The following is a 17411-nucleotide window of genomic DNA, read 5'->3' as shown; positions in this document are numbered from 1 at the left end:
CCGCTGCTACAGGTTCTCTTTGTATGATGTTACTTAATTATTGCCCTATATGCCTTTTTAATTTACGATTGTAACGTTATATCGACTTTAGGATGCCTGAACGTTACGGGACTAATTGTATGTTTTTTACGTGTATGTTTTTTTATTTTATGAAATATGTCATAAAATGATTTCAAATTATGATGTAAATATACATATTTACATGCAATTACCCCAAATACCGTTTCAATAATCCTCTAATTATTGTTAACTATAATCATAATATAATTTACAGACCGGCCAAGCTCTTGCTGTTTCGGTGGAAGTGTTACGTCACGCGAACCTTGTCACCGGTGGCGCAGGAGTTCTTAACAGTCTTGTGCATGTGTCGTGCTAAAGGTTAGTAATTCATATATTTACAAATGTGACTTCAATATATTTGCTGTGGCCTATACACCAGTTGCATATTTAGGCGAGCAACATCGTGCGTTACCACACGCTTGGATCTTATCTATATTGTTATTGTTATAATATATAAAGCTAGAGTTCGTTTGGCTGTTTGAACGCGCTTGTCTCAGGAACTACTGGCTCGTATTGAAATTAACAATATTTTATTTATTTATTTAAAACTTTTGTACACCAAAATGTAAAAAATAACAAAAAGAAGACAAATTTGCATACAGACGGTGGAAAAGAATACATTGGTGGTAACAATGGCGGTCTTATCGCTCGAGGCTATCTCTACCAGAGAACCATTGGGTGGAGATGATAAAAATAGTCGAAAGGGGCAGTTTAGGGCGTACGTAAAAAAGAAAAAAAAAGAAAAATAATAATAATTAATAACAATAGCAATAATAATAATCTACATATAACAATATCTACATTGTATAAGAATGCAACACACGCTAAGCATATAAAAAAGCTTTAGAAGATACAGCACACCAATTGCGTAGGCTGCATGCTCGTAGCGCTAATATTAACACGCTAGGCGTGTGGAATCGCACTGGATTTCGAGTTCGCTGCGTAATTCCGGTACATCACGCCAGAATGTGGTCAGCAAGAGTGGCGTTTATTCATTGTGTTAGCGCCGCAATCAACACTTATTAACTGCATTACATCCACACCACAGCAAATTGCAAAGCTCTTGATATTACTCTAAACTAGTGAAATATGTGTATATTACGTAAAATTCAATGATTATAATTTCGACAGTACCATACTCATGGAGAGAAACCAACTTCGCTTGAATTGTTCCAATTCACTGCAGCGACATTGTTCTTCTGTAACGCTGTGGTGTCGAACAAAACTGCACAAAACATAATCGAAGATGCCCAAGCAAAGACCATTAATGAATATCGCACTACTCTTCGCAGTAACAGGCATAGGTAAGGTTATTTTTAATGTTTGGAACAAGTTTTCCATTGTATTTTTAAATCAATAAATTTATTTTATCTCTATTTTCATAATAGTTAGTAAGATTCTGTTTTGTTTCAGAAAAATATTTGACAAAATCAGTGCCGAGTCGCGTAGAATTCAAGGTTCCATCCAAGGAAACACCGAAGTGATTAAAGGCATTCAGAACATTGCCAACAAGGATCAATTTTTTGCAGACGTTTTGAAAATTAACAAAGATGTGAATACACATAAGCTGAGGATTTCGATGACGGCCGATGGTCAAGTCAATTTGAATGCTCAACATAAGTTCAACCCATCAGATTTACATGGCATTGGGAAGGAGGGGCGCGCACAACTTTTCAATAACATCGGACCATCATCGGGTGGGCCTCCCAGCGTCCCAACAAAACTAACCCCATCAACAACCGCTGTAAGGGCATTTACTTCGGAGACTGAAGAGGAGTCAGAAAGCTTTCTTATGGGTATTCAACCGGAGAGGTACTACGTTTGGGTACATTGCTTGTTAGAGTTACTTCTTCAGGTGCTGAAGAAGTTGCATCAATGTTGGAAAATCTGAGTCAAGATGTGCACGCTAATCTAATGACTATTGCGCTCAATGTATTGTCTAAGTTGGTGCCACAGGACATCGCAAGGCTCAGATTACTGAGTCCTGACCAAGATCTAATAGTGCAAGTGGTTGAGTTTGTATTCAAGTATATGAAACACAAGCGGCCTTTGGGAGAGACATCTGAAGATGATGGTATAGAGGCGGTCTTGAAAGAGTTCTTCCAAGACGGCATGGTTCGTCAAGAAACTATATTGAGGCTGAAAAATCGTTTGCTAGAGTGGATTACACAAGAGACGAACCGCAGGAGTCGTGCGAATCCAAACAAAAAGCAAATAGTGTGTAGCTGCGGTGGCATTAGATATGCTTAAATGCATTTTATTTAACTTAAGTGAGGCTGCATAATGTTGTAGTTGCTATTAACTATCACATTACTAGTTAGATGATACTATTTTTTACTTTTTTTTATATTATATTAAGTTGAATTTCTGAATATCATATTCAACATTATTTCATTAGATGGAATAATCCGTAACAGATAAGAACCAAGCAATATATATACAAAAAGTATGCTTGTTATATTCCTTGCATAATCTTAGAGTAGAATAATTATTTATTAGTGAGTGAAGTAAATATTCTGGCTTCCATCCAACAAAACATATCACTGAAATTGTGAATAAAATTTTATTTTATTGAAAATGATATATATTTTTAGTCTTTGGAAAAGTGAAAATTTATTCTGTGATATCGTAGTTTTATTATTTGATACCAAATTAGTGCCTTAAACATGGCCTTAGCGACATTGTCGTGGAATTACGACCAAGCTCCTTAAATAAATATTTAAAAAAATGTGTCGTTTAATTAATATAACGAGGTTATATAGAATAATTATTATTATTGTACTAATGTCACAACTTTATATTGTAATTTATGAAGCGCAATAAATATTTTAAGTTTGAACCATGAGTTTTATTATTTTAAGGTTATAGCTTAAGGTCCATTTTCATACATTTTGTTTCACCTTTAATCTGGGTAACTAAACAAGTATTGACAAGTAAAGAATTTAAATTCACGTCTAGTTAGTGATTAGTTCTCGCAGTTGGAAAGAAAAAACGTAAAAATAATTAATATGCATGGATATTTCGACCTTTAAAATTTAATATGACGAAATTTAAATTGAATTTAAATTCTTTACTTGCCAATACTTGTTTAGTTACCCAGATTAAAGGTGAAACAAAATGTATGAAAATGGACCTTGAGGTATCGCCTTAAGAGACGTTACTAGAAGATGCATGATGTCACAAAATATTACTGTCCTATCGAACATATCTTAGAATTGGGGCTAAATCTAAAATGCTATCATAAGTAAATTACCGTAAAGAGCATGCATTCTTTCGCTGCAAATTAAACGATAGGTCACATATTGCGTACAATACAAATTATATTGATTGATTGATCCCTTCCTAAGCGAATTTCGGCCACGGCGGCCAATCTTGACAAAGATCAGTCGAGTACGCAGGACATATTATGGTGCATATAATTTTTCATATATGTAAAATGTTTGCTTAGATTCCGAAGTTTCTACATATGGTTAACAAGCTCACGCCTATAAACCCGGAGGGTTGGTCAGTAAGGCAACCGAACTTTTAATCTGGTTCAGGTAAATTTCCGATTGTAACAGTAGCGTTTCCATATTATTCTCTTTGGCCTGATTCCGTGTGATAAAATATAAATAATATTTAAATAAAAATTTTAAAGTTGCTCTTTCAATGTTATATTATAAAATATAAAATGTCCATAGTTATATTATAAGTAATTTTAATAGTTGTTTAGAAATAATAATAATTATTCTTATGCTTTGTTTTGACGTATCATAAGTGCAACTTTGTTCGCCACGTGATAAATAAAGTTTTTTTTTTTAATTCTTCCTCCTGCAGTATGCTCTCCACCTTAGACTTTTTACCACAGCAACGCTCCGTCCTTAGATAAATAACGTCTATGAATAAAGACCGTATATTCATCAATATAATCACTATTATTTTCAGATAAAAAGCTGAACGGTATTGTTAAGTAGGTATTTTATATAATGAATTTAGTACAAATCAACAATTGCATATTACATAATATTCTGTGGCAGATGCGATATTGGTAAAATTTCCTTTTCTCTTTCCTCAATATTCGGTGGATTATATTCGAAAAATTTTGCTATAAAGTACCTGAAAGGAAAATTACATAAATAGGTATATCTAATTGTAAAGTTTTCTAGATCTTTTTAATAATGGTATACGTACTATATCAAATTGTGAATAAAATATTTAGTAGGTAAGTATATCTACTAGACAAGATTTTACAATCATTTAAATTTTATGCAAATCCGTTCAGTACGGTGATTTCTGATGTCGAGTTTTTCGAAACGTATACGATATGTGCATTAGCGGTTATTTATTGTATGTTGGTGATATTAAAATAGAAGAAATAACTATGAATTATGAATATCGAATAGGTACATCCGAATATGCTGTTACAAATCCATATTCGTGACTATTTGTTTGTATTCTGCAAATATCTAAATGTGGGTTATCTTAAAAGTAAGTAATCTTATTATTAGCTATGCTACGTTTATAATCTATACTTATAATAAATCTGTAGAGGTCAATTCTGTACATGAAATATATTTCCAAAATAACTATCAGGGGGTGATTAGGGATCGATACTGATGCCAAAAATGTTATAGAAACAAAAACTACTCGACGGATTTTAACGAAACTTAGTACAATTATTTTTCATACTCCTGAGCTGGTTATAGTATACTTTTCATCACGCTACAATTAATAGGAGCAGAGCAGTGAAGGGAAATGTTTGGAAAACGGGAGAAGTTACTTCATTTTTGAAGCTTCCGTCGCGTGTGCAACCTTAATGGTTAAAGCTACACAGAAATCATGTATGACGGAAATGTTCTCCTTAAAATTATATAAAAAATATCCCACGACAGCATATGTCTATCTTTTATGGTTGACTCACAATAACACGTGTAACTCCCGATAGCTTAGTAGTTCGAAGCTTTCTCATTATATTTGTCTCTCTTACGTTTATAACACTCTCAGCCATCCCTAATTAAAAAAGTTAACATTATTAAATATTCCATAAAAAAGAATCATAGAAATCGTTCTAGAAAGACCAAAGTTATACATGAAATACGCTAATAATAAGCCATCACGCGTGAATACTGAATCATGCTATATGCTTCCTTCGATTTCACCAGGATCTCATCATCAGACCCTGACCGGACAATCGGACCACCTGCATACCACCATACATTAAAAAAACATCCCGACAAATTGAGCACCTCCTCCATTTTTGAAGTCCGAAATCCACGCGGGCGAAGCTGCGGGCGGAAGCTAGTAATAAATATGTAGGTAGGTAGGTACCTATAGGTATAGTTATAAGTATGCAGATATACATTATAACTGATATATCAAATGGTCTAGGATAAATGTAAGTAGTGATATCGTACCAAACAAGAATCTCGATAGTGACCAGCAGTCCCGCGACTAGTGTTTGCACGATGACCTGGGCCGGTTCCGCGGAGCCGCGCAATGCCGCTGCGAGCATCGCGTCGCTTGCGTCCGAAGCTGCCTCTAGGGCCGCCACTAACAACGCCGGCGCCGCCAACCAACGCGCACCCCTTCGCCACCAAGACTGCTATATAATCAAACACATAATACAATGTGAGTAAGTAACACCGAGGGAGACCTGCGAATGAGTGGAGACCAAGCGAACAAGCATTACCTGATACACAGAAATGGTTTACCTAATAATGTTGGGAAATTAATAATATATCGGCAAACGATAAACGTTTAATTTGTCCAAACTTACCTTCATAATGTCATGACCTTTAGAGCATTGAAACATACTTATTTTTCTGCGATACCTTATAAGCCAACGGAGCACCTACCTTTGACATGACAGCTATGAGAAGCAACAGTGAAGTAGCAGCTGTTATGAAGGCGCTAAGCTTTCCATAACCCATGACCAGGCGTATCGTAGGTTTCGTTATTCTAAAAATGTATTATTAAATTAATATACCGGTCCGTTCTCAAAAAAAAATCTTTAACCTGTGGTATCAGTATAATTTATTAAAAAGATACAACATTGGCTTATCACTATGCAATGGAACTAATATTGGTTAAAAAGTCTTACTCCCGTGTGAGTCGCCTGCTAGTGTATACATTATCTATCTATCTTCTATCTATACTTATAATAAATCTGTAGAGAGGTCAATTCTGTACATGAAATATATTTCCAAAATAACTATCAGGGGGTGATTAGGGATCGATACTGATGCCAAAAATGCAATTAGTAAAATTTTGTCTGTCTGTCTGTCTGTCTGTATAACCGTTATAGAAACAAAAACTACTCGACGGATTTTAACGAAACTTGGTACAATTATTTGTCTTACTCCTGTGCTGGTTATAGTATACTTTTCATCACGCTACAATTAATAGGAGCAGAGCAGTGAAGGGAAATGTTGGGAAAACGGGAGAAGTTACTCCATTTTTTAAGCTTCCGTCGCGTGTGCAACCTTAATGGTTAAAGCTACACAGAAATCCTGTATGACGGAAATGTTCTTTTTAAAATTATGTAAAAAAATATCCCACGACAGCATATGTCTATCTTTTATGGTTGACTCACAATAACACGTGTAACTCCCGATAGCTTAGCAGTTCGAAGCTTTCTCATTATATTTGTCTACTCTTACGTTTATAACACTCTCAGTAATGCCTAATTAAAAAAGTTAACATTATTAAAGATTCCATAAAAAAGAATCATAGAAATCGGTATAGAAACACCGAAGTTATACATGAAATACGCTAATAATAAGCCATCACGCGTGAATACTGAATCATGCTATATGCTTTCTTCGATTTCACCAGGATCCCATCATCAGACCCTGACCGGACAATCGGACCACCTGTATACCACCATACATTAAAAAAACATCCCGACAAATAGGGTACCGGACTCATTTTTGTTCTTTACTTTTATCAAATATTTACATAATATAAATTATAACACAGAAGGAATTTTTAAAATCCGGTAAAAAAGCAACAAGTTATAAGTCTATGAATTTCGGTGGAAGGGGTAATTAACAAGAAACAGAAAAGAGACGAAATATCCACATGTGACGTCATCGGGAATTACGACGCGTGCGAAAGAAAGAGATGTAGCGATATCCCCACATCGCGCCCACTTCTGCACATTACAATATTTAAAATATGAATTACTCGCTCATTTTTTAACCAATTTTTATGCAGTTTTCGCAAGGAGTACTTCTTTTTCATATTATTAACCATTGTATATAGAATAATGGACAAAATCAAGCATAGGCCGGTCCCCTATTGAGCACCTCCTCCATTTTTGAAGTCCGAAATCAACGCGGGCGAAGCTGCAGGCGGAAGCTAGTATAACAATAAAAAGAGATTTAAAAAAAGAAGCAAACGGTGTGAATACGAGACGTGATCTAGAAACCAATAATTTAAAACATATGACTCTATGATAATTACCATCTTGGCCTGATTACCTTCTAGCAAAACTGACGTTATTAAGTTTTTGCGCAACATCATCATCGTCTAGTTCTAGTTCGACCGGCTGTGAGGCGAAGGCGCACGCAGACATGGATACTCCGAGCAGAGCTACCAGAAGAGCACGGAGTTTCATGCGAACACGTTCGCTGCTCTCACTGCCGACGTCACTTAGCCTCTGTAATGAAGAGTAAAACTGTCAGTTTCTCTTCTAAAATAATATGAATACAATGAATCTAAAAATTAAATGGTACCTTTATCAAAGAGCGTACCTTAGGGAGTACCTATTCCCATGAATTGACCTTCGCATTGTTATATTATGTCTTCTGTTTAATTATTATGACTATTTAATTATTAAATAATATGAACCCTGTATTAGGCCTTAATCTACCGCGCCAGCCTAGTGGGGATTGAAATTCTTTTTGAAGAATTCTTAGGTTCATAGGTTTTGTCGCTGTTTATACCTTACCTTACCTCTACCTTACCTTAAGCCCACAATAATTAACATACAATTAGCCTGGGGTTATGAACATACGGACTTCCGTCTCGGCAGACTATTACATTTTCAACTAGACTATCATGCAGTTGTAATTGTAACATAATATAAAGAAACTTCCGATTTGAGGACCTTAATGGAAATGGGTCGAATTCTCAAAGGAAAGCGATAAAACAGCCAAGTAACAACATAAATTTACCTACTGTTTGCTCAATCACATTATTATATAAAACACATGCATACCCACATATAATATTATGTAGTAAAATGTGATGTTTTTACACTGACAACATAAAACTTACTGTTTTGGGATGCATCTCATGGTGTGTACAAAGTTGGTTCAACAGGGTCACACTTTCGCTGTCCATACTGCATAACTTTTGCTAATTTATCCTCATGATATGCGAGTAGGTTCAATGTTTATAAGAGTATTATTACACGTGTTGCCTTTTGTATACATTTACGGAATTAGTCACATTGTTGTAGTAGGATGGAAATTGGAAACTTTAAATACGGAAATGTCGAACTAAATTGCTTTAAAAATTGTGACAATATAAATGTCAGTATCATAATGCGCCAGTATTAATAGAGAATTAGCAAATTATTACTAGAAGACCGGGAGGCGTAGTTTAGCTGCAACTATAACGTAGGATTATATCCTCTTTGGTTTAAAATGGCCATCTCGCGTGGACTATTGCGTTGTCGATATATTTTTTTTTGGCTGTCATTAATTGTTGGATCGGAGGAACGTTCACAATCTTTTCGCTAGCTATTCTTGTGTTCTTGATTATTTGTTAATTTGATTCAAATGATTCCCTTTTGTAAATTAGTACAGTTTTTGTTATAAGTAATAATTACTATTTTAGATTTATGTTAATTTTTCTAATAAATAAATGTAAAAACCCTAAATATAGATTAATATCATAGATTTATTAAATTATGTTGTAAAGTTTTCTGGATGTCCGAGACAGGTATCTCCCATAGCCTTCTCCATAGCTTTTAGGATGCTCCGCCTCTACTATTTATGTCTCCACCTGTGACCCGGTCTAAGCACTCTACAAATAATTATATTGCTGGCTTGGACTAACGTGCTTAAACTATTTAACATAAACGAGCCGGCAATGGCAACCCGTGCAATAACTTTTCGTCAAGTGTGTTCCGTTCCATGATGTGATAGGGAGCGAACCTATCAAAATATTAGTCATGAATTCAGACTCCGGGCTAATAGTGAGCAGCAAAATCCAAATATCACCTTGCCCGATCCGGGAATCGAATTCAAGGCCTACAAACCTTTGCCTACATCTAGCCCACCCAGACACAGAATAGTATAGAACTTTAATACAAGTAAAATTACTAGTGCAATAGTAGTGATAGCGGCGATAGCCTAGTTGGGTGTAGAACGGACTGCCAAGATGAATGTCCGCAGGGCCCTTATTCTGTATGATAGTGTAAACGCGTAACGCGGCCGTGTCATGTTATCTTCGAGAAATGTGCGTGGAATGGTATTCTGTAAGCCAAATTTCTATAGTCCTAAACACGATGCGTTGTGTTACGTGCTTATTACGCACTGTCAAAATAACGTGCGGGATAGAGAATAAGACCCCAGGGCTGATATTATTATTATTATCTAGTGCGATATTGGTGTTTATATTATAGTTAAAACTCTCAGACTTACACGCTGTAGCTTAGTATGTCTCTCACCATGGAACCAAATAAAATAATTTATTTCGAAAAGATTAAGCATAATTTTACCTGACGAATGCACTATGTATCTTCATACTGGCATAATATTATTCCATTGAATTTCTAGTAGTCATAATTTATAGTAAACTATAGATTTGTGAATATTTTGCATGGTTTACGCATTCAATATAACTACGCTACGCTACTGAAGCGGGCAGTTAGATTATAATGAATAGATATTATTAGGATCATAATACAAATCCAACTTGACGGTAGACTATAGAGGGTATTAAAGTTTTAATTACAATATTCCTTGTCTAAGACCCTAATCTGAGTTGGTCAGCGTGAGACAAAATTCTTTACCACATCTTCTAAACACATACACAAATAATAATTCAATATCAGACCTTAGTATTCATGTAATGCGATTGATTCTTATGGCACCACAAAGTATTGTTGGATTTAGGATTTACCTACAATTTGTAGTATGATTACTTATTTTCATTTTGCTATGGGCCTACAATTAAAAAGGTATCTTATCAAGCTTTATTGAAAATATTGTAAATATTTATTACAAATCACATATGCACAAATATTGTCGAAATACACAGAACTCTTGAAGACAATTAAATATCATCAAGTTCAAAGATATTATTTTATGAGCCAGCCCGGCAAAAGTCTTGATTTTAATAAGCGGCAGTGATAAAAGAATATGGAAAAGTTTTGCGGAAACTAAGATCAGCTGTCCGGCAAGGTGAGGTAAAAATAGTCCTGGATTATGCTGAAAAAAAATAGTAGGATTAATTGGGATTTGGTTATATTTATATACACTTAGAGTAGCTGTAGGTAATTACTAGGTATACCGTAGGTAAAGAAATGTTTTCATTCTTGCCTTATTCGTACAACATTTCGGCGTTAGAATATTCTTGGATGAGACGATTCGCCAATGATGATACACATAACCAACTAACAAAAGGATTAATGGTTATAAGATATGAATGCTTACGGTAATACATCCAATGACAAGGCAAAAATATTGCACCAGTCCCATAGACGCAGCGATTATCTTCAAATCGTGGACAAACATAAAATTTTGATATGAATTAGCATCATCAGTTGATATATTAGAAGTTGGTGTCTCGCCCAAATGTTTTCTTAAATGTTTCGCACTAAGACACTGCAATACATGTTGTATATAAATACGTTTACGCTATGCTTACAACTTTTCACGAGGTTCTGTAAAAGTTAGAATCTGATTAGTTGTAAATATCAAAAATTATTAAAGACGAGAAGTCATCTTACCAAACCAACTATCCCATAGAAGTAAGTGTAAAAAATTCTAATAGTAAACGTCGGATGTCCGCAAAACATTTTAGTATTGCCCAAATAGGGTTTTAGAAGAGGGCCCAAAATAAAGTTGAAAGGTAACTTCATGACGGATTAGATGAAAAGAATTGTCCAACATCACATAAATTATTTTTATAATTCAATTTTTTTAAATTGGCTGTATCATTAACTGTATTAACGTAAATTTTTAAGTTTAAATAATATTTTAAGAATATTATTATTGATACCAATTTGTTGTATTTGAATTTAATGAAACATAACTTATGCTTTTTGGAAACATAAATAATATTATTATTTTGACGAGTTCATAATGATGTCAATTTATTGACTTTAATTTTTCGTGCTGAAACTTTGAACACAATACTATGATTAACTAGCTTATGCTTAACCAAAAAGTATTAATTTTAAAACTATTAGAACTTACAGTCCCGTGCGCGTTCAATAGCACGTTGAATACTCTTATCTTAAAAAAAATCAAAGAATACCATACATGAAAAAACACAAATAAAACCGCTCGTCTCTACTGACCTATGAATTGTACTCAGGAACTATATTTATTTATTTAAATGCCTAACATACAGATGTTACCTTCCATTATTGATGACCGTCAAGAATTTTCTCCTTCCCCGTAATAAAATCTAGGACTACCCTGTAAAATTACCACAATATCCAACTTGGGCCCGGGTCCTAATTTATTCTTATCTTGCAATTGTGTGTAGTTTTTCTACCTCCATTCTTGTGTAATTAAATGACCGTAAATAAAAGATTGGTTTGTCGAATTTTTCCCATAACCAGATAATTTATATTCACTTTAGCATGACAAAAATAAAAATATATATATTACAACAATAAATAAAGTTTTATTACTAAATTCACAAACATAAGTTACAGTTTAGACACATAAAATACCAAACTATGAACATTAATGAACAATTACAATATATAGATGTTGTTACAGTATGCATCGTCTTTAAATGAACCTGAACATTGGGTTAAAAGGACGTCCTGAATGACAAACTTGGGGTGCATGCGTTGGCAGCCGCTCGTCAAAAGATGTCCTAAAAATGGATGTAGACGAGAAGATGCTGCAAAAAATATCCCTTCCGGATGAATTGACAAAACGCGGGACGCTGGTGGAGTCCGTTTGACGAATTGAGTGAATGCAGAATTCTTAGGTGCTTCTATTATATCTGACTTAATCGCCACGTCAGGTAAGAGATAAGACGGTCCCAAACCGTCAGAAATAATAGAAAAATCGTAAAACAACACCATTTGGGGTATATTTGAAGAGTTTATTTCAGATGCGTATTGGTTTCCCGATGGAGGAATACCTTTATTATTGTCTTTAGCGGTTATATTTGTGGCTAGTGTAATGGCTTTAGACTTACTACTGTCCAAGTCTATAATCGATGTATTTTTAATAGAATCGTTTTTATTCGTCACGTTCAAGAAATTCACAGAACTATTATTTTCATTTGCAGGATTTTTCACTACTTGACGTTTGTCTCTATGCGTCCGAATTAAAGGTATATTCTTAGGCACGCTACTTTCTGTAGTCAATGGATAAAATGATAAAGATCTATTCAAAAATGACCGAGTTTCATTCAGTATTTGTTGATAAATAGTATAGAATGCAGTAAGAATATCGTTTTCCTCCTCTCTTTCTATCGCTTGCAGAGAGCTGGCATAATTCTCTGGTTTAATTCCATCATTATGTTGCGTCAAAATGGCCGAGACTTTTCGATCAATACATCGGTGGTTATTGAATTGATCATTGAAAGTGGTTAAGTCCATACCAATTCCACCGTTCTGCCATACAGAGAATACTCTCGCGTAAAATGGCAGATATGTTGGCGGAATCATTCTCCATTTAAACTTCAGTGGCGTCTTTGCCATAAACTTACTCAGCGGCATAAAACTGACGTTCACATTTGGGTGCTTCGATTGGAAATCTCTTATTTCTCGTTTGTTGTTTTCTTCCAGTCTCATTTTATACGAAACACTAGCGTATGGAATAAGGTTATTAATAAATCGACTGTGTTTGGAACTATGAAAATTGGCCGGAAGGGAATCATCGAGTAAGAAGATAATATTGATTCGCAGTGAAGGATACTGCGTTGCCATTGTGGAAATATAATCGGAGTACAACGCGAAGGGAACGCACACGCCATGTTGTATGATCTGGTAGTAATAGACGTCACTTGCAGGTTTCGTTTCGTTGCATTTCATGACAATTATAGGTTGTCGTCGATATGCACTCATACCCAATGCATAGAATACGAGGAAAGATATCCCTAGCAATATCAACGTCATCCAGCAGGCTGAGAATAATTCTGAAAAGGCGGACAATATCATAATATTAGAAAGTGACAGGTTTACCCGAATCAAAATTTAACTCTAAATATAGGTAAAAAAAAATTCGCTTCTACAATCAATCATGAAATATATACTTTAATACAGCTATTAAAACAGAAAGAATTTAAATAAAGGGACTCACCCGGCCAGCGACTAAGCCAAGACTGCTTAGGTGGACAGTTGACGCCCCACGCTGGTGCCACAACAGTCGAAGGACTCTGAGAATAACCGCTATCCCCTCCACCTCCCTCTACTTTTAAAAGAGGGTATTGTTCATCTTGTTTTGATTGTGCCTGATCCATCATTCTGGATAGAAAGTGTACAAAATATTTAGAAGTTTCTATACAAATTTATACCATAGTATTAATAAACTTAGTAGAAAATAGAAAAAACATTACCTTTATGTGATTTATTAGCGATTTTTCATTTAAATATAACATAAACCAATATGAAGGACCATGCGTAAAAATTTTACAGAACTTTTTAGACAGAAGTGTAAAATTTGGAAGACATTCTAATTTTAAAATAAATGACGGTAAATTATTATCTTTGTCGAGTGCAAAGAGAATTATAATATATGTCTAGTGCCTCCAGGTATATAAATTTTCGATTTAAATCCTTTGTGCTATTGAATTTAACAAGCACTCATTGGTTATAGGAAGAGACTTTTTGTGATTTTAAAAAGTACATGTTCATTATTATTGAAGTATTTTTTTTTGTATCACTAGGGCTATATCGAATCGTACTCACTATGCACATTACATAGGACATCAAAATGTTGGTATCATGCAATACCTCTAGCATTACCTACCAACGTGCAGGAATAAAGAACCAAAAATGATCTTAACCGTGCAGGGATGTTAAAATTCAAGCTAAATCCTGAGATTTTTTAAAATAATTTATCCTAGTTTGCGGGATTGCCTAAAAATGTAGCAAGCATAATACTCATTAATCTCACATGTATTCCTCTAGAAAGTATAAAATAAGATAATCAATTTACAATTCATCATTCTGATTACGTAAGCTACCTTGACATAACTTTCTGCTCGGCCAGCACAATTCAAAATCATTCTCACTAGTCACGTCTTTACGTGAAACGAAATGATGTTGAATCAACAAAATTATAGCGGAAAACGTAAACGTTCAAATGGCGATGTTTTAACAAGTTAAAGCCGCAACTTTGCCTGCTGCTTAAAATTATTATGTTTTAACATTTACGAGAATGTTAGACATCGAAATCTATTTTTATTTTGTAACCTTAGTATTGTGTCAAGAGACATATTTATCTGTCTAAACCCAGTCCAGGAGTAGAATGTACTAAATATAAAGTTTTGTAAAACTAAAACTACTATTCATATTTTTATTACTATTAATATTACTTCTATTAATATTTTTTAGAGTTTACCATCTCTTTATTAATGTATAGGTGGTACTTGAAAATGTTAAAAAGCACTTATTTTTTTTAAATTTTGAATTTATTTTTATACAATTTTCGAACCATCTGTTACTTTGCCTATATCAAGCTTAAACAAAAAAATATTGCGGCGCATTGCGCTGTGCTCCTTGTTTACACATCAATATCTCGAATGGAAAATTATTTCAGTATATAGCATAATATTCCACTATAATACCACTACATAGACCAGAAATACCTTTAGTTAATTTAGTTTGCTTATTGAAATGTAGTGACCAAACCGACAGCCAGATTTTTAACTTTTTTATATTATTGCGGATGTTGGATGTCAACTTTGCCACATTAGTTTTAATTTTAAATCGCGATTTGTTCTTACGTGTGTCGTGTTTATTTAATTGAATCATTGAAAAAAAATATATTTTTAAATTTGAATTATTTTATGTTTAAGTCAATATATAAAATAAGTTTTTCTGACGTTACATATTTTTAAAGTGCCGTAGGAAAGGCAAAATTAATTTCTGTATTTGAATTATATTATTTCATGTTCTTATGGTTGTTTAACATAAATAACACAATTACAGATACACTCGTGATTGTTTTACTTATTTAAGGGTAAGTTGTCAATTAAATTAATATCCTTCCATATCAACAAAATTCCAAAATAATTGTTTTAATGGGCTCTAATCTAGCATCTGCGTACTTATGTGAAACGTATAGTTTAATGTTCGATTCCCAGGAGCATATACAATGAGAGAATGCGTGAGTTTTTTTATTTCAAACCGTTACATGTATCTTCCAATGCTTAAAAATACACGTGAGTTGCTTACAAATTGAAAATTGGGATATCAAAGAAATTATATAAGCTCAGCACAGTGAGGGACAATTATAGTCGCGTTTCTGCTTAATGTTTTAGCGAAATAGGCGCGATCTTGTTATTAACTTGCGTCTTTTTTTAATTTTATTTAGCAGGTTTAAATATAATAATCCAAACATATAGGTATTGATCCGGCTTGAGCTGGATAATCACTCTCAACTCATGTAATTATTTTGAAAAGATTTTGTTCGCATTATGTAATTATTCAGCATGAATCATAATATCAAATAATAATAAACATAATACTATGAAAACATTCTCTACCAATGCTATTTCAATCTAAATTAAACATTAAAATATTTTATAATTATACATTTAATTTGAAATGAACAAATTGCTTATAAAAACTTTAGTTAATTTGCAATTTGGTCTATGGTTGACAATTGACATATAAAAATAACAAAAACAAGTTTCAGTGACACATTTGATTTTATTTTGAAAATATTTTAATTATAAATCACTATCTTCAACCAAAATACTAATTTTGCCAGTTCATAAATAACTAAATCAATATGTACCTAATATATTTTTAACGATATCTGTTTTGATATTTTGCAGTGAATTCAATGGATAGGGATGAGTGAGACGTACCGTGAGCAATATCCATTGCTTTGTGATGATTTATCTGATGAGGAACGTCACAGTCCTCATTACCAACGTCAATACCGCCATATGAAGTATAAGGGACGCGCCAGAAGTAACGTGAAGGAGCTGTCGCCATCCTCAAACGCTGGCCAGGTTGGGAAAAACTTTATCTAATCTCATTGTTCATGATCACTTGTCACTGCAACGTGTGTGAGCACCGCCTTACTAATAAAAAGGAACCTGGCAACACAGCGAGTCGCATCACTTCACCACCTCTCTCCTTTTGAGGTCTGCGTCGTCAGTGATCTTTACTTCACCTCAAATCAAATCAAATCAATTTATTTTACATAAAACATGGTATAAATTATGATGTTAAATATCTTACATGTGCAACATGTTTCACCGTTTCAACGGTATGCAAAAAAAATTATATACGTACTTATAATTAGTTAGGCAAATTACCTATTATTAATAATAGAAAAATATGTTTGTTTTCTACAGTTATTATTAGTTATCTGTATAAATGGTCTATCATGCTATTTATATCTATTCTCTTTTAGGTATAGTTTACTCATACAAATTACATGAATTTCTATACATAATATTATTATATTCTTTCTAACAATAAAACCCATGTTTATCTGGTAGTTACTATTATATACCTATATCTTTATATGCCAAAAATTCTTTAATTGTATACAAACATTTATCTATGAGCCATTTCTTTAATCTATTAATAAATAGGTAAAAGGTAGTTCACGTAAGGTTTTCGGTATTTTATTATATATTTGAATGGTCATACAACCGGTATTTCTTTCTTCCTCTTGGTAACATTTTTATAATAAACAAAAATGAGAACCCTACCAAGTGGATAAACTAATATTCTTTCACATAAATGCGCAGGCGCATCAAACAATACTCTTTTAAATTTTTAAATAACGTTAATAATTGTCTTAATACAAATACCTCTTGTTTACAGATCATTGGTCCAGTTTCCTGACTTACTGGTGGATTGGAGTAGTCATGATTTGTCTGATGACGTTCGTACTCTACAACAGCTTGTTTGCATTCTCCGTTCTTCCAACAGCACATTTTAAACCAATGAGATCCCACGTACCAAGCTTAAACACCGTCCC

At 33.7% G+C, this 17411-nt stretch overlaps 3 protein-coding genes and 1 pseudogene across 3 annotated transcripts; 1 reads left to right on the top strand and 3 right to left on the bottom strand.

Moving 5' to 3' along the window:
* Positions 1–274: 274 nt before the first annotated feature.
* On the top strand, positions 275–2755 carry LOC119192630 (annotated as a pseudogene).
* A 1181-nt stretch (positions 2756–3936) lies between these two features.
* On the bottom strand, positions 3937–8606 carry LOC115440411. The gene is made up of 5 exons (XM_030164699.2): positions 8320–8606; positions 7521–7699; positions 5895–5997; positions 5454–5641; positions 3937–4155 (listed from the first exon to the last, which is right to left on the bottom strand). Exons 1-5 carry the CDS (start codon positions 8383–8385, stop codon positions 4056–4058), a joined length of 636 nt encoding a protein of 211 aa, XP_030020559.1. The 5' UTR covers positions 8386–8606; the 3' UTR covers positions 3937–4055.
* A 1625-nt stretch (positions 8607–10231) lies between these two features.
* Positions 10232–11395, bottom strand: LOC115440412. Its single transcript, XM_030164700.2, has 3 exons — positions 11003–11395; positions 10707–10877; positions 10232–10481 (listed from the first exon to the last, which is right to left on the bottom strand). Exons 1-3 carry the CDS (start codon positions 11132–11134, stop codon positions 10272–10274), a joined length of 513 nt encoding a protein of 170 aa, XP_030020560.1. The 5' UTR covers positions 11135–11395; the 3' UTR covers positions 10232–10271.
* Positions 11396–11887: 492 nt separating this feature from the next.
* On the bottom strand, positions 11888–13963 carry LOC115440423. Its single transcript, XM_030164709.2, has 3 exons — positions 13801–13963; positions 13545–13708; positions 11888–13380 (listed from the first exon to the last, which is right to left on the bottom strand). Exons 2-3 carry the CDS (start codon positions 13705–13707, stop codon positions 11981–11983), a joined length of 1563 nt encoding a protein of 520 aa, XP_030020569.1. The 5' UTR covers position 13708; positions 13801–13963; the 3' UTR covers positions 11888–11980.
* Between the last annotated feature and the right edge of the window lie 3448 nt (positions 13964–17411).

The sequence above is a fragment of the Manduca sexta genome, unplaced genomic scaffold, assembly GCF_014839805.1.
Source record: "Manduca sexta isolate Smith_Timp_Sample1 unplaced genomic scaffold, JHU_Msex_v1.0 HiC_scaffold_3011, whole genome shotgun sequence".
NCBI classification, from domain to species: domain Eukaryota; kingdom Metazoa; phylum Arthropoda; class Insecta; order Lepidoptera; family Sphingidae; genus Manduca; species Manduca sexta.
This window is presented reverse-complemented; position numbering and strand designations above follow the sequence as displayed.

Coding starts and splice junctions, on each gene's coding strand:
- LOC115440412 (XM_030164700.2), bottom strand. CDS start 11,134: ATGAAGTTACCTTTCAACTTTATTTTGGGCCCTCTTCTAAAACCCTAT. Junction 10,878..11,002: donor TCTATGGGATAGTTGGTTTG/GTAAGATGACTT, acceptor CATGTATTGCAG/TGTCTTAGTGCGAAACATTT. Junction 10,482..10,706: donor TTGTCATTGGATGTATTACC/GTAAGCATTCAT, acceptor ATTTTTTTTCAG/CATAATCCAGGACTATTTTT.
- LOC115440423 (XM_030164709.2), bottom strand. CDS start 13,707: ATGATGGATCAGGCACAATCAAAACAAGATGAACAATACCCTCTTTTA. Junction 13,381..13,544: donor TTGGCTTAGTCGCTGGCCGG/GTGAGTCCCTTT, acceptor CCGCCTTTTCAG/AATTATTCTCAGCCTGCTGG.
- LOC115440411 (XM_030164699.2), bottom strand. CDS start 8,385: ATGGACAGCGAAAGTGTGACCCTGTTGAACCAACTTTGTACACACCAT. Junction 7,700..8,319: donor ATGAGATGCATCCCAAAACA/GTAAGTTTTATG, acceptor TCTTCATTACAG/AGGCTAAGTGACGTCGGCAG. Junction 5,998..7,520: donor AACGTCAGTTTTGCTAGAAG/GTAATCAGGCCA, acceptor ATACATTTTTAG/AATAACGAAACCTACGATAC.